The sequence below is a fragment of the Harpia harpyja genome, chromosome 1 (assembly GCF_026419915.1).
Source record: "Harpia harpyja isolate bHarHar1 chromosome 1, bHarHar1 primary haplotype, whole genome shotgun sequence".
Lineage (NCBI taxonomy): Eukaryota > Metazoa > Chordata > Aves > Accipitriformes > Accipitridae > Harpia > Harpia harpyja.
The window spans coordinates 89,943,766-89,961,228 of record NC_068940.1 but is presented as its reverse complement, the minus strand read 5'-3'; the positions used below and the strand labels follow the sequence as shown (position 1 = coordinate 89,961,228).

At 40.0% G+C, this 17,463-nt stretch overlaps 1 protein-coding gene across 2 annotated transcripts in view; it reads left to right on the top strand.

Annotated features, from left to right (window-relative positions):
- Nucleotides 1-4,660: 4,660 nt before the first annotated feature.
- The window catches only part of PRTFDC1 (phosphoribosyl transferase domain containing 1), a 50,532-nt gene continuing 37,729 nt past the window's right edge, over nucleotides 4,661-17,463 (top strand). For both annotated transcript variants that reach the window (XM_052804484.1, XM_052804476.1), the window contains exons 1-3: nucleotides 4,661-4,794; nucleotides 8,914-9,020; nucleotides 13,148-13,331. In XM_052804484.1, the coding sequence (XP_052660444.1) occupies nucleotides 4,735-4,794; nucleotides 8,914-9,020; nucleotides 13,148-13,331 (351 nt within the window). In that variant the 5' untranslated portion in view covers nucleotides 4,661-4,734. The remainder of the gene's footprint in view (nucleotides 4,795-8,913; nucleotides 9,021-13,147; nucleotides 13,332-17,463) is intronic.

Below are 17,463 nucleotides of genomic sequence, written 5' to 3'. Positions count from 1 at the left end.
GAAATAAAGTTTATTCTAGTATTAAAGGACAAGAGGAAATTTTTGTTTGTATTTTTTTCAGCTATAAAGAACTCTGTATTAGTAACACGAACCTGAAAAGCAGGAAGAGTATCTTCAGGAGCCAGGAAATTGCACAGTGAAGCTCTCGCTGCTCTAGTCTGGCACAGTGAGATTAATAACAAACAAAAATGTAGTTTTGTATTAAAGATGTTTATCATAGACCAAATAAGTCAAAGCCCAGAATTCTGTCAAGCAGTGCCTAACACTGATTTAAAGGTCATAAAAAATTAAAAAACAGACTAACATCTTGAACGGCAGCTTTTAGCCATTTTCTTGATATTGGTTATTGTAGTTAATTTTCAAAGCCTAAGTCAGTGTTATAGACTCAGTACAGGTTAATTGTGATAGCTAAATGCTCTGAGCTTCCCTTGTGGATCTTAGATGCTGCAATTGCTTTAAAGTTGAACTTTCCAATTCCTCAACGTGCTAATTCTGCTGAAGTTGAAGGTGGACAGAAGCTAGATTCCAGCTTGCAGTGCCACCTCATCTCCTACTGTAGTACAGTAGTCACAAAGGGGAAGTATGGCATCTATACTACTGTACATGGTAGGATGCTACCTAGCCCTGCCTAATTGGACAGCTTTTCCTACGGTCTCCCTAGGTTCTTGAATGTAGAGGAACAGTTTGAAATACTGCTTCATGTTCTCCCAGATGTCTGTAACACTGTCTGGCAAATATGTTCTGCTGCACTCAGCATCTTCAGCAGTCACCCTATGGACTGGGAAACTGCCTCAGGTAATGCAAAAGAACTCAAAATTCTGGAATATATTAAAACTGGATGTGAAAGCAATTTAGAATTGCTTTCAACATGCCCTGAAGTACTGTATATGCTAGACTTTTGGTTTTTATATTCTCTTCAATGATCATTTTACCCAAAAACGTCTTTCTCTGCAACAACTGGGGGGGGTCGATTACCCTGTAACCACTAAGAAATGCAGGTTTATGCTTGATAAGATTGTTTACAGTTCTGCTGTTCACATAACAGCTGCAGCAACAGGCAGAACCAGAATAAGAGCTCTTGCTTCATCCCCTAATTGGCAAGCTTCTATCTAGGTAAGCCATACCTCTTGAAATATTCAGGATTTTCATGCTTTTCTTGTCTATTTTTGGTGTTTACATATTAAAGTGAGTTGTCAAATGTTTAATTTCTTGGGAGGAGAATACATAATGGAGTTGCAAAGGCCAATAGGTAACTCCATGATGTTTGTCTTGGACTGCTTTCTTGATATATCCCTGCCCCCAACCTTCTATTTTTAATATTTCTTTACGTTAGAGTTGTGAAAGGGTGGATACTGCATGTCCTGCTTTTATTAGTAACAAGGTAAGAAAGGAAAAGATGTGTAACTGAAAAGTTTGGTCTGTACGGGCCCAAGATATAAATACATTCACAAGGGATTTGCATATAAGTCTTAACTCTGCTTTGTTTCTCTGTGTGTCACTTCTTCCATCTGCTCCTTTATGTCTTTTGGCTATGTGTTCAGACCTACTTGTTAGTATGATCTATGCTATTTTCTTTTTGTTCTTTCCCCCTTTGATCATTTCCCATGGTTGTATATCTAAAAGTGTTTATTCTTTTCCTCCTATTTTTAGTTTATAAACAAACAGCTAAGCAAAGATAATAGAAGCGTTCTTCAGAATGCTTGCAGTCTTTTTCACAGTTAAGGCCCTAATACCATGTTTTAAATAATCATACTTTGTCCCTAATTAAAAAATGTTTTGCAAATCTACTGTAAGTTCATTCATTCTACACCAGTTCATACTGTAAAAAAACAATGTAAACATTCAGTAAGTACTTATACTTCCATAGCAAAATCCTTAGCAGCTTCATTTCCATCATGCACAAAGAACCTCATTAATTCTGGTTTCTCTTAATTCTGTGGGTTTACAGAACCATAAATTTGTCTCATTTGCAATGAAATTTAAAAAATTTATTACATTTTATGCCAATAAAACAATCTTACATGGAGAAGAGTGACTGTGGATTGGACCGGTGGCTGCTGTTAGCAGCACTACCCTTCAAACTGTACCCCAGCTAAATTTATCTAGTTTTTCATTTCCATGTTCTTATTTATTGTTATTAGCAAGACATGACACTTCATTACACTTCTTAAGTGAGCCCTGTAAAATTGTTGGAAGAGAAGAATACCAAAAGGAAGACTTGATAAAATGCAGTCATCCAACCTTGACAGGAAGAACAAACATTTCCTGCTTAAGTTTTTCAGCACAATGCCAGGGGAATTTATTTTTTAGTATCTTGTTCATGTTAATCTTTTTCAAATTGTTAAGCTTCTGTCTGTGGTGTAGTTAGAACAATCATCTCTTGTATTGCAGTGGTTTGATAAAGAATGTGGTTAAAAAAGACAGAAAACTCTGTAATAGTAACCCAACTAGTCCAAAAGGTAGAAGAAACCAGTACTCATACAGCAGTGGCAAAATTAATTTGAGTTTCTAGCTGTAATCCAAACAGCTTCAGAACTATAGAGCCCAGTTCTGTGATGTTTATGCAACAGCAGCTTTATCTGTAATGTGGCAGTAACTGAAGCAGATTGCATTAGCTTTAGGGCGAATGTGGCTTTAGAAGGGGTTCTTGCCCGCCTCCAAGCAAGGAGAATCTTCAAATCTTGAAAAGTGATTGTGGATACAAATCAGACGCATTTAATCCTGAAGTTTAGATGAAACATTAGACTTTCTTTCTCAATAGTTGTATGAAATGTTGACATGCAATTGAAATGCAAAAATATTTAGGTATTTTGCCCATTATGAAAATCTCCTATATATTTTACAAAAATATTTTTGTTTACTTTATGTAGGTTTGTACAAGTCTGTATATGCTGTTTATCAAATTCACTACTTTTTATTAAGTTTATTTTAAAGCACTGTGAACAGGAACTATTTTTTTCCAGCATACCTCAGTCTTTATATACAGGCATCACTTCCGAGGCAGATATATTCTGGAGTTCGCCTCTGTCATTTTGCGAACCTGGTCTTCTGTTCTTTCAGACATGTTGTCAATTGTAGTGATAGTTCTGCTAAGAGTAGTTCCTTAAGCCACCAAAAAGCAAACAGATCTGGCTTCATATAAGAAACAAAGCGTTTATCACAAGATAATTTTCAGTTGCTTTAGTACTTAGCCAGTACTTAGCCAGACTTTTAACTGGTGATTCATTTGTAGAAGCCTTCTTAACACCAGAGTCCTAAGCTATTAATTGTCCTATCAGTTCTAATGTAAGTGCACTAACAGGATGCACCTAAAAACCAGCCCACACTGGACACAAAACTCTGAGTGTAGACATACCCATAGTGTTCTCTGGATTCATCTTATGACTTGTGGCCTACAAGTCTCAATGACTACATTCTAGAAAAGTAGTGCACCAAATGGAAATGTCTTCCTACTGGATCGGTAAGAGCCCCTCAGGTATCACTAAGCATATTTCATTACGCCCAGGTCTCCCCTAAAAGCAACTTTTTCTTCCTTCAATAATATCTAGTATAAGAAAGGCAGAATTCTATCAGTTGTATATTTAACAGATAAATACCAGAAATCATAACCAACTTTCACTTTTAAGAAAGTGAAAAGCTGCAATTTTACCTGCAGTGGACTGAGAGGCTGTTAGCATTTTTCCCAAAAGATAGGATACAAAAAGAACAGAGCAAGTCCAAATTTGAACTTCTTATATGGGAATGTAAAGGTAGACAATGATAAGAGCAACCCAACAGAAGAAACAAGCTCCTTCTCATCTGTGAGGCTGTGAAAGCAAAATAATAATAATTTTAACAGAAATGGATGGGGCATGGCAGAAGGCTGCACAGTTCTTGATCTGTTTTCCTTCTACTGGACCAACAGCATGAGCAACATGGCGGCGGGCTGAAGGCATTAGGAAGACACAGCTTGCTCCAGCATGTACGCAGTGGTGGGGAAGAAGGAGCACCAGTTCAGAAGTCAGCAAGGATGAAAAGCAAGATTAATGGACTATTACAAGTTTGCTTTCTGGCATCCTTTTTTCTCCCTAGAGTATAAGCAAAAACCTGTTAAAATGTCAGTTTAACCCAGAGCCGCTCAATCTTATCCACTCTTTTATTCAGCCCTGGCTTCTTACCTAGCTCTGTCCAAACCTTTCCACCATCCTGCCAGTCTGTCACTAGTGCTGGCTTCTTCAAGCCGTACCTACGCCTGTAGCCGCTTCCATCTCGTATCCCACTTCGTAGGCAAGGCTAACCCGCCGGCAGACACCGCTGTGCCCTGCGCAGTGCTTTCCGAACACCTATCCCACCCGTGCCTCTCCATACAGTTTAGCTTACGCGTTCCACTCCGGATTTCCTCTCCTCTTTAGAGACCTTTAGCAATTAAGTCTGTCTTGTCACGGCATAAGAAAAGCTGATGAGTGCCTGTCTGGTAAGCCCCGAGCGCCGGCGGGCACACCGCAGGCTCTGTTCCCCAGGGAGGTGGGGGGACCGGCCCCAAGCAGAGGGGTGCAGCCCCAGGCCCCCGGGCCGGCCCCCTCGGCACCCCACAGCCCGGCGGGCGCCAGGCTCCTCGGCACCTTCCCCCGCCGCCGCCCGCCGGGGAGCAGCTGCGGGCGCAGCCCGGTCCGCGGCACGGCTCCAGCCCCGCTCCCCCGGCCGTCCCCGCCCCGCCGCGCCGCGCCGCAGCCCCTCGGGCGGGCGCGCAGGAAGATGGCCGGACGAGGCGGGAGCAGCGCGGCGGCGCGGAGCAGTGGAGGCCGCGGCGTTGTGGTAAATGCAAAGCGTCGCCCGGCCCGCCTCGGTCGCTCGCCCCCCGCGGTGCGCGATTCCCCAAACCCCCCCAGCCCCCTTCTCCGCCGTTCCTTCCCGCCCTCTGCCGCCATCGCTGCCGCAGACCCTGCGCCGCCCGCCCTTCAGCGCGGCTCCCCCGCGGCTGTCGCTCCCGCGGCGCTATGTGGTTGACCCCCCGCGCCTGCCCGGCCCTTCCCTGCCGGTCCACGGCACCGCTGCGCTCCCTGCCTTGCCCCTCTGCCCGTCCCCGTCCCGTCCCCCCCCCCCCCCCCCGCCCGAGGCCGCCGCCAGCCCCCGCCTGACCCCTCACGTCCTTCCCGCCCGCGGAGCCGCCTTGCGAGGGTCCCCGCTCGCTCCGGGCTCGCCCGGCCGGCCCTTGGGCCGCGTCCCCTCACCCTGCTCCCGTCCCCGCGCTTGCGTCTCCTCACGCCTCAGCCCGCCGTCCCCAGCCCTGCTGGGGCTGCCGGAGGGGGACGGTGCCTGGCCCTGCCCGCGGGCTGCGGCGGGAAGGTGCGTGTTGGTCTCCCCGGGCTAGAGGCAGGCAGGGCCGGCTGGCTCCCCAGGCTTCACCGGGCTGTTGGCTCCCACCCTGAAAATACGGTCCTGAATTACCCGGAGCGGCGGCTGCGGCTGTGCGTTGAGATCAGGATCCCCAGGGATCCCGGCGTGTCTGGCTCTCACCGAGACGCTTAGAGGCCTTTGAGGATCTGAGGGCCGTAAAAGCACGCTGTTAGGCAGCCCCTTAGTCTTCCGCGGTGGGAAAAAGCCCGAACTTTGGCAGTGCGTTTTGAGTACCTGTGGGGCTGAATAAATTATGCAAAAATGAACGAATATGCTCCTTATTCTGAGGGACAAACCAGATTTTCCTGTGAAGCAAGTACCATCACTGCCACCACGTTAGGTACGCTCTTATTTCGTTGTAGCGCTGGGATTTTAATCGAGTTGCAGAACAGCCACCCAGGCTGTGGCCCAGAGCTGAGCGCTCTGTGTAGGCAGCGGTTACAGCCTGTCCACGCCAGCGTTCCCTCCATCCCCCTTGCAAAGAAACCCGTCGCTGTGTGTTCGACCTCTGTCTGAAACCACCGCGCATCAACGACCTCTCCTGACACCTGTGTCATAAATGACATTTTTAAAGTGGGTGACTATGTTTAGCGCCAAAGTGAAGATATTGCAAAGGAGGAAATGAATGCTCATAACCATGTTCTGCTTGATTTCATTTCTTCTGCTTGCTACACACATGCGCTCCCTAATGCCCCCCAAAACCAACCAAAAGTAAGGCCAGTGCAGTTTGATTTAAGTTTACAAAAGCTGGATTTTGCTTGGTGCTTGCTCCCTTATTTTATACCAAAGCAGAATCCAGATCATTGTTGCTTTGAAGCAAGTACTGTGCTCAAACCTCACATGTACCCACTTTGCCAGACAACAAAACTAGCAATATTCGTCCAAAGGTGTTGCAATTGAATGTCTGCAGCTTCTCTTACGCCTCAAGGGAATGCTTTCCGGTATTGCCATGTATTTGTATTCCTTTTTGTATATATTCACATCAACTTTTTAAAGACCTACTGAAGAATTTCTGCTGGGCTGCTTGAACATGGCAAGCCTAAACTTTAAAAATAGCTCTTTCTTTCACTGTAGGACTTTTTTTACACACTTGTGTACCAATATATTTAGTATATATATTTATTTATCCAGTTGAATACTGTCTTTTTATTAAACAATCACAAATGTTTCCTTCATATTTTCAAGGGCTACAGCCAGAAGTAAATAGAAGTTGAATTTAATTTGGGGTGGATATTTTATGGTGCTTAGCTGTGATACTGAGGATAATTGCACTTTTTCTTTCTTTTTTTTTTTTTTTTAAATCAACAGGCTGAATACTCATAAAAATTTATGGTTACTTGAAAATATCCATAGCATAATGCTGTGAATAACTTCAGGGTAAATGAGAATTTCTAAGCCTTATTGTTGGGAAGTGCCTGTTTAAAAGAAAGAAGAATATGGAATAGGCTTATTATATTAGAAAAATAGTTAATTAGAAAGTACATGTGAATTTAATCTTACTTGTCAAATGCCAGTGAGCACTTATAAATGAGAACTTCTATATTATTGCAAAGTGATGCAGTTTATGTTCTAATCAAGAGAAGCAGAAGCATAGATAGGAGAATCAAAATTCCATCCTGATCCTGTTTCATAAAGGACTTATTGTAACCTAAGTAAAAGCTATTGATTTGTATGAATTCTGAAGCAGTTTCCATGCATTTAGTGTGATCTTCTGCATCACACTAAAAACATGCAATTTGATGAGAATGCATAAGCAAGCAGTACTGACAAGGGTTCTTAGTGGGTGTTTATAGTACTTATGCAATTTAAAGCACTATCTGAAATGGTTTCATTTTATGTTAAAATGCTTTTGAACAAAACCATTCCAGACAGTTCATTGTTACAAAATGTTTAAAAAGTGTCAGCTACCCTTATGTACTGAAAATGAAGATGGCAAAATAGGCTTCCCAGGCCTTCTGCATCAGTGTTTCTGGAGCAAGATTTGCCTCTAATTAAAAACTTTGCCAAGCAGGATATTTATAATCTCCTGTTTATATAGAAATGAGAAACATAACTAAGTAACTTTTTTCTTATGTGTAGTTTCAAGGCTTGTGTAAGTCAGGGGAAAAGCTTTCATTGATTCCAGTGATCTCCTAGTCATGCTCTTTATGGGCAAATGTTTGGTAGTAGTTACCAACAGATAACTTTTTTTGATACAGAAACTGTTGGGCAGAGTTAAGAAAACATGACAGTTGAGGTGTATGTAGCTGTCAATGAATATGCAAAAAACCCCCAATCAAACAAAAATCCATGAGGCAGAACATTGTTTCAGTACAGCATGAGGCAGGGCTACACCTAAGTTCAAGAAGACTAGATGTGGAGGAGCAGCTCAACATCAAATATGTTGTGTTAGCCTAGATATTTTTAAGACATGGTTTATTGCTCTACTACATGAAATCATAAGCAGAGATTAGTTTCAGTGGTGGTCCTTTAACAGCTAGATTTAGCAGAAATGCCATTAAGACATGCACTTGACAAAGGCAGGTTTCTCACCATTTATCCTTCTACTCAAGGTTCATGTGGCCAAGCTGTAGAAAGAAGAAAGACAGTATGTGACTTGAGGAACATGGTTCTAAAGCAAACCTGTTAGGTTTCACTTTTTATCCTGAACCAGTACTGAAGCAAAGCTTCGTAATGATTCCAAGATACCTTGTGAACCTGTGGGTCTTGTCTTTCGTAAGGAATTGTGAAAATTGTTGGCTTGGAGTTTCTTTAGTTCTTACGCTGATGACTTTGCATCTTCATAGCTTTCTGAAGGCTTTGCCTGTTGGCTGATTTTTGCCCTACTTAATCTCTACTGCCATAGTATGCTGTGGGATCTCCTAATTGTTGTATCCTGATACTTATGAAACTAATATATATTAAATCTGTAAAATATTTTTTCTGTAAATGTCTGAATTTACAGACTAGCTGATAGTGAGGTGAGATGCAAACATTTTGTAATCACTTATCTTTGATGACTTATCTAAGTTAAGAACCTCACCTTTGGCAAGAAGTACAGTCTTCCACTGATTTGTACAGATACCATCCATGAACCACATAATTTACTCTCCCTATGTGCTGTTTCACCTGTAGAATATTTATTTATTTATGTGCGACTTTAAAATACCTTAAGACTTTTAATCCCACAGTCTGAATCTCCCATTGGAGAATCCCTTCTTATTGGTAATCTTACATTTGCATTTCGAGTTTGAAAGTAGTAAGAAACTTACACTTGCCACTAATTTACTATTAAATATTTCCTCTTTCTATCTAGTTGTTTGTAATTTCAGGTGAAATTTCCCATGTTCTCTGGGGAAAAAACTGTAGCATTTGATTTCTGAAATATACTGAGAAACAAAATAATTAATAGGAAAAGTGAAATAGTAAATTATAACTGGAAGAGAGTATGTCATATGATTAATTCAGCCAATAGAGTGTACTAGAACACTGATTTTATATCAGTTACATATTGTCAAACACCATGAAGTATTCTTAACAGTACTATTTGATATGCAGATTTCAGACAATTGGCCCGGATACAGTCTGGATTTGTTCACTTATCCTCAGCACTACTACGGAGATCTGGAATATGTGCTCATACCTCACGGCATTATTGTTGACAGGTATGTGTAGTTTGAATGTTACTAAATAAATTCTTTGGTCAGTAGTATTATTCTTTTTTATAAAGCCTGTCATCCACAGGCAGTGTGTATAACATTTGTCCTAAAATATTATATTAGCAATTATAAAAATACCTTTATTTATTTAATTTGGAAAGTAAATAAATGCTTGAAGGTTAGGAAATGCTAGACTTGTAGTTGCCTTTGCAACTCACTGTCTAATTTCTTTCACGTAATTTCTGATTTGGGCATTGAATTAAACAGAGGTCCCACAAAAAGGAGAGTGTGATCGCATAGTGAAATTGGCATTGGAATGTAAATTACAAGAGAGCTGAACTGCAGGTGAAAGGGCAAGTACAAAACTTTGTATATAGTTATACTTGAATGTCCCACTTGCACTCTAACCATCCTGTGTTTTTAATATAAAAAGGATGTGGTGGGTTGACCCTGGCTGGGTGCCAGGTGCCCACCAAAGCCGCTCTATCACTCCCCCTCCTCAAATGGACAGGGGAGAGAAAATATAATGAAAGGCTCATGAGTCGAGATAAGGACAGGGAGAGATCATTCACCAATTACCGTCACTGGCAAAACACACCTGACTTGGACAAAATTAATTTAATTTACTATCAATCAAATCAGAGTAAGGTAATGAGAAATAAAACCAAATCTTAAAACACCTGCCCCCCACACCTCCCTTCTTCCCGGGCACAGCTTCACTCCCGAATTCTCTACCTACCCCCTCCCAGTAGCGCAGGAATGGGGGTTACGGTCAGTTCATCACACGTTGTCTCTGCTGCTCCTTCCTCCTCAGGGGGAGGACTCCTCACACTTTTCCCCTGCTCCAGCATGGGGTTCCTCCCATGGGAGACCGTCTTCCACGTACTTCTCCAGTGTGGGTCCTTCCCGTGGGCTGCAGTTCTTCACAGACTGCTCCAGCGTGGGTCCCTTCCACGGGGTGCAGTCCCTCAGGCACAGACTGCTCCAGTGTGGGTCCCCCGTGGGGTCACAAGTCCTGCCAGAAAACCTGCTCCAGCATGGGCTCCTCTCTCCATGGGTCTGCAGGTCTTGCCTGGAGCCTGCTCCAGCACGGTCTTCCCCCGGGGTCACAGCCTCCTTTGGGCACCCACCTGCTCTGGCATGGGGTCCTCTCCGGGCTGCAGGTGGATATCTGCTCCACCGTGGACCTCCATGGGCACAGGGGGACAGCCTGCCTCACCATGGTCTTCCCCACCACGGGCTGCAGGGGAATCTCTGCTCTGGTGCCTGGAGCACCTCCTCCCCCTCCTTCTTCACTGACCTTGGGGTCTGCAGGGTTGGTTCTCGCACATGTTCTCATTCCTTCCTCCTAGCTGCAGTTTCTATTGTGCAGGGTTTTTTTCCCTTCTTAAATGTGTTACCCTGGAGGTGCTACCACCGTTGCTGATGGGCTCGGCTTTGGCCAGCGGCAGGTCCGTCTTGGAGGCAGCTGGCATTGGCTCTGTCAGACGTAGGGAAAGCTCCTCACAGCCTCTCACAGAAGCCACCTCTGTAGCACCCCCTGCTACCAAAACCTTGCCACACAAACCCAATACAAAGAAGAAAAAACTACATTCAATTATGTACAACTTTGGCAACTCCCCAGTACAAATGCCGATTAACCTAATGGTTCCTGACTGCACTATCGACTTCCGCCATTCAGCACAACCAAAAAGTGTGTCATGGACTGTTTGGGTCCAGATGCTAGGTTTGGAGGGTGGCAGTGGGAAAGCTTGATCATCAGTCATTCCTTACCTTGTAGTAGTTCCCGTGTGCTCTCAGTGTAGGCATTTGATGGTGCTTTGGTATTTGTGGTAGTCCAGCTCAGTGTTCACGGTCAGTTATTATTTTGACATGCTGTTAAAAATCTTATGAAAAAGTTACAAAATGGAAACGGTAATTTTCAACAGTGTATTTATTGGGAATTTCATGGGACATTTTCAGCCTGCAGCTCTCTACCTACCACATTTAAACAGCCAGTTGCAAGTACTGAAATTGTTGGAACTCCTTGAAAGAAGATTGTAAACAGCATCATAAGGAAGAGTTATGACTCTTGTATTTGTTTTTAAATACAAGCTTTCTTTCCTTGCCTTTTCAGTTACCATTGTGTTTAATTTTTCATCTCTTTTGGTTAGAGTCAACTGACTTTTCATTCCTCTTTTTTAAATAAATATGTTACAACTTCAGTTCTCATAGAATTCAATATAAATTTGTTTGAAGTAAGCATTGAACTACAGTTTTGTTTTTATACTCCAGCAGAATGAACTCCACTGTTTTTTCTTACTCCAGCAGAAAACGCTGATTCTGTTCTAATGGAAGAGGATGCAGAACTGAATATATTGTGATCATGCAAAATTTTCATGTAGGAAGAAGGCTCAGCACTTAAAAAAATTATCTTGTCAGTTGGTAGCAATTAAATATAGGTTAAAAAACGGGTATGTTTTTATTTAGAAATTGAAATTAGTACATTTTTGTCTATGCTGGAGTTCATGCTCTTTTAAAATACAAAGTGGTCTTTGGAATTTTTTGGAAATTTCAGCTCCTCAAACAATCTGAGGAAGAATATAAGAAAAATGAAAATCACCAGAGAAATGTTTCCTCTTAATGAGAGGCTTTCACCATTATGCTCAGACTTGATAAAAGATGATAAAGACTGTTTTACTAATCTTCAGTGAAGTAATTATAAGTCTTTTACTAATCTTCATTCTTATATCAGGAAAAGGATTTGTATATTTGAGGTCAAACAAGATGATCTAATGATATCTTCTATTTTTTCAAATCTAAAAAATACTAGTTGTTGCTATATGGAATTTACTTGAGCATTGCAAATACAAAGATGCGAAAATGAAGTGACAGGTTTTGCTCATAACTAGTATATTATCTTCAATTTAGAGCTTATTCTTTGGTACATGCACATATGTAGATTTCACTAAAGTTCGATGTATTTATTTAGTGGCAAATGCATTCCCATTCCTCCCACAGTGGGTAGAGAAAAAAAAATACAAAAAATGTAATCATGAAAGACATGGGATAAATTATAGGATTATTTAATAAATTGCATCGTGTCAAGAAGTCCACTCTCATTGAAACTACTGATATAATTCAGAGAGCTATCAAAGAACTTGCCTGTGAAAGTGTTTACAGAAAATAATGCACTGAGCTGTTTTTCCTCAAAACATCAAACGATATTGTTCAGTTTCCTGTTGATACCTACTTTACATCTAGAAATGACCTGGTACCCTGTTTTAGGTCTAGAAATGCCATCTACCTTGATCTTTAGAAAGCAAAGCTACTGAAGAAAAGCATTCATGTTTATTATTTTTATCTTGAAAATTTGTGTACTATCGTATGGCAGAAATGTGTATCTCTTGGTTTCAATCATCTGCCACGTTGTGTTTGCAATGCAGAATTGTCAGAGAGAAGAGAAAAGGAGCCCTGCAATTCCAGGTTAACTACAGCATAACCTTGATTATTCTCATGGTGTCATCTTGAACAAGTCACTTCAGCTCTTTGCACTCTTCTTTTTTTGCTGTATGAAATAGTGATAATGTACACTGTTTATAAAATTTTGATTAATGCTATATTTCTTTATAGTATTTGTGTATATTTTTATTAAAATTGTAGGGGTAGCATCTTCCAAAGCCTATCAGTGTGAAATATTTCTAATAATTGTCTTCCCTATATTTCACTTAATTTATTGTTCTTGTGTAGTACTAACATAACAAGTTAGGGGATTTTACAGGAATATTTTATATTGATGTTTCCTGTGAGGTAAAACTGAAGGCTAAGTTGCATTCTTTACTCCAAAGTCTCTGAAATGCTTATGAATTCAACGTATGCTGAGATGTGTTACCTCCTTTTCTATAACTGGGGAATTTATGCATTTAAGGTTAACAAGTTTGATTCACGTGCTTTGCATCTTGTATCCATCACTCTATATTGGCCTACTGTGAACTTGATCCAAACCCAGTCAAGTCAAGTCAAGGCACTTAAACAGACTGTCAGTCAAGCTATATACTCACCATAGTGTTTCTTTGTAACCCCATGGAAAGCATACCATGAACTTAGAGAATCTGCATCTAATGTTATTTTATCCTTAATTTTTTTTGCCCCAGGACAGAACGATTGGCCAAAGATATTATGCAAGACATTGGAGACAATGATATTGTGGTTCTCTGTGTCCTCAAAGGTGGCTACAAGTTCTGTGCTGACCTTGTGGAGCACATCAAAAATCTCAGCAGAAATTCAGAAAGGTTCATCTCCATGAAAGTCGATTTTGTTAGGCTGAAAAGTTACCACGTAAGTCAACAACTTATTTATGTAGATTCTGGTTGTATGTTCATAACAAATAGTGGAGTTTTGTAAATGGGAAATTTATTTTTTTTCCTCCAAATTATAAGAAACACAGTGTGAAAAATATTTTTGTTTGAAAAACCTGTGAGGTTTTCTTTCAAAATATTTGCTCATGTGCCTTCATACTTCATGGATAGTATGAATGAGGATATGAAGCATCCTCAAGCTGTAGTTTTTTATTTAGTCTATCTTCACTTTCGGACAGAAAATTATTCAAGTTTCCATCATGTAAAATGTCGGCGTGTTGTTTGTTCTCAAAATCCTCAACAGTTCTGTCAAGTTTATTCCATGTTACTTCATTTTCCACCCCCACCTCCACATAGTCTGGCATAACTGCAACATGATAAATCTATGTCTTATTCTAAATGTTTAATGCTAAGTAAATAAAATGCTTTCATCTTCATAACACACAGTTTACATAGTAGCTAAATACACCACTAGATGTTGATAGTGTTTTATAAGAAAATGAAACAAGCCATTGAACCAAATCCAGTGTTGAATTAAGGATCAAGACTTCCTGTTATCTTCAGAGGAAATTATGCAATAATGACTCATTTGTTTCAGTGAGGCAATGATGGTGAGATGACCGGCCTTTTTTTAGAATGTGTAATTACAGTTTCTATTTACATAAGCTATGCATTTATATTCCACCTTGTAGTGCACACTCCATAGTGAGGGAGCATTTCTAGAAGTAAGTTGTCCTAGAAATGTCTGAGGAAGTACACTAAATAAATGGAGTGATAATACAGTTTCTCTCTGAGCACAAATGCAACTACCTGAGTCCAATAGTTCCCACAATAACTAGATCCTTTCCACAGACAGAGGTTGGTTGGTCGGCATTTTGCTCTGACCCCAGTGACCCAGTGATAAACTTTTCCTAACTTTCACAAATCCAGTCTGAATTTTTTTCATCATGGAAGAGAAGTGCATGAGAGCGTTTTGTAGCCATTTGGTTAGGATTTGGTCCTGGGACTTCTCTTTCAAGAATTCGTCAGGCCTATGAAGGACATGTGCAATACTAATATTACACAATTTCTAGGTATTTAGCAGTATTACAGAACTAATTAATAGAGTAAAATACAATGTTTGTCTCACATAAAGGCACATGGAAATGATACTCATATTTTTTTGATGTAGTAATGATAGCCCTTCAATAATACTTCTTGGCGAATAGTGGAGTTACTTAAACTGTTTTTTATTTTGCACCTGGCATATAGGTAATGCGCATGCTTTTCCTATTGGGTTATCTCTTATCCAGTATGAAGATACCCTGGTTCTTTCCTTGGTGACAAGTCAACTCTTATTAGCCATAACCCATAAGCAATGAGTGGCAGGAGGTGTATAGCGCAAAAGTGTGGAAATCTTCACATCATTGCTTAGGAAATAAAATAAAAGCATGTTATATCAAGCTGAAACTGCAATACAAATTTTTTTATTCAAGGATGCAATTATCAAGATCAAGTCCTAGATGATCCTAGCATTTAGTGGCTGTGCATATTTTGGATCTTAGCCTCATGCTTTAGCAGGAAGGTAGTGCCTTCCCTAGAACTAGTGCTTGCATCTAGTTTTTAGAAAATAAATCTTTTTTTTTCTTGTAAGTGTTTCCAAACAGGTCTCATGTATTTAGAGCCTGAAGCTGTGCTTTATTTAGTGCTTGGAACAGTGCTTGATATCTGCCTGGTCCTGAGAAGTTAAATGACACTGTAGTATAAATTTGAAATTACATTAATATTGGTAGATTCATCCCATGAGATATGCATTAATGTAATGCTGCCTAAAGTACCAGTGCCACTACCTGCCATCCTTTGTGTTTTGAGTTATTGTTGTGTCCTGTCCTATTGCAGGTTTTAGAGAATGTACCCTTGTCAACATAGCTGTGGTCAGAACACTTAAGGAACTCACTGTTACTAGTTTGAGTGACTCTTCATCCCAGCCTTGTTTGAGACTCCCAAATCCTCTATGTCAGTTTATTCTGTAATAACATACCTCTCACAGTCTTTTACACTTTAATCAGAGGCAAATAATTACAGTTTTAGAGGTAAGACTCTACATGAACTCTTGGATCATCACCAGTTCCACTCCTTTGCTTCCCTTTGCCTTTTCTGTTCCACTTTCTATTAAGACTTATTACTGTTCTTTCTTTTTATCCCTGTTTTATTTTATAGATACTGTTCTTCTCACATTATTTATCCTGCTTCCTTTTACTTACTGTTCTCTGTTTCTCTCCTAAAGGGAGTCCTGCTGCTCTCAATATACTTCCTTCAGATAAGTCTCCCTTCCCCCCTCCAGCTGTTTAAATCCAACAACTAATTTCAGCTCAGACTCATGGGATTTTTGAATTGTCTCATTCCAACTTCAATACTGAAAGGTTAGTCGATTTTTAGAGGTTGCAATTTAAAGTGGGATTTCTTGGTTTAATTGTGTAGCAAAAATGGGCTGTAATTGTGACCCAAAGTCAGATCTTGGCATCAGTGAAAGTACATCTTAACTGCAAAGTATCAGTGGAAAATGTTGTACTTTGATGTGTGGCATACAGACACGATCACAGGAAAACGAGATTGCAAATATGACCAGCTTTACATGGCTCTTTGCTTTTCAAACCTGTCATCATATTCCAGAGTTCAGACACTTAATTAGTATGTTAAGATCTGCTTTCAGATCAGCTTTTTAAGTAGCTAAAAGTTGGGCATGTAAATTCTTTTTTAGACTTCTTCATACAAATGAACTGATTTTTTTTAAAAAAGCGTAGTATATTTAGATTCTCTGGATATTAATGAGATGAGTGGCTGCTTGTACTTCCATAATCAGGATGGTTTTATCTGGTTTGCAAAGTATTGACATATGTGCCCAAGCCTGGACATTTTCATGAGAAACTTTCCTGTGTTTTACAAGTGGTGTCTTGTTTCATTACTTCTTGATTCATTATCATGTCAGATTACGAATTTAGTATGTATACGGGTAATGTGGGAAAATACCATTTGATTATTATTTTTAGAGGAAACAAAGTGGAATCCAACTTAGGAAACCATAGCCTAAAAATAATGTGGTTATACTGTTTATATTCTACAGACAATCAGTATTAGTTCTTACACCGTTAATAGAATTCCTGCAACTGAAACTGGAGTTGCAGCCTTGTCTAAAAGCATATTTTTATTTCCTCTAGAAATCAAACTGTATTTTTCCATTTCTTTAGGGTTTTTTTTCACTAGAATGCTAAAATGATACAGTAGAGAAACTTAAGGAGTTTACACATGTGGACAGAAACTTATAGGCTCAGGTACAGATCAATAAAGAAAAAAATAGGTGTGCTTAATTGTAAACAAAGTTTACATCTACAAATTGAGAAATACACGATTTACAAAGAAACACTTGATAATGTGGTTATAGTCACATTTTTAAGGCTTCTTAATTATTAAGAACGATATTAAAAATAATAATGAAATGGAAAGGAATCATGACTGGAAGATATGTGGATAGTTTTTCTCTACAGAATTACGATTTTTGGAGAATGCCGTTTCTTGTAGACTTACAGGTGATATGATATACTTGTTCTCATTTTAATTTTGTGTATTTAAATGAGCTCAAAATAAGGAGATTGTTAAGTGGGGATTTGATTAGAGGCTGTATGGTGACTTTACAAGCTTCTAGCACAGTGGGAAAATTAAAAGAAAGCACCATAGAAAATATGATTTCAGAAATAAACAGATATGGAAGTATCATGTAGACTTAAGGGTAAGAGTCAGGAAGTAGATAGAGGGGAAAATAAAATCCAGTGATGGAAATTTGAATGAGAAGCAGCAGCTCTGAGTTTCAAGAGGCAGGGAAGAGAAAACTTTTTAAAATTAACTCAAGAGTAGTGAGGCAATAAGTATAGTGGGTAGACAAGGAAGCACTAGAATAGTCCTCACGTGAAATATGATGCAGGTATAGAAAGCTGCATGCCAGGTTTTAGGGGAAAAAAAAGTATTTTGGAAACACTGATGTAAGAACTGATAGAATTTGGCAGCTTCTTAGATATTGAGTTCTAAGACAACAGATTTTAATATAAATTAGGAACAGTGGAATTGACTGCAGAGAT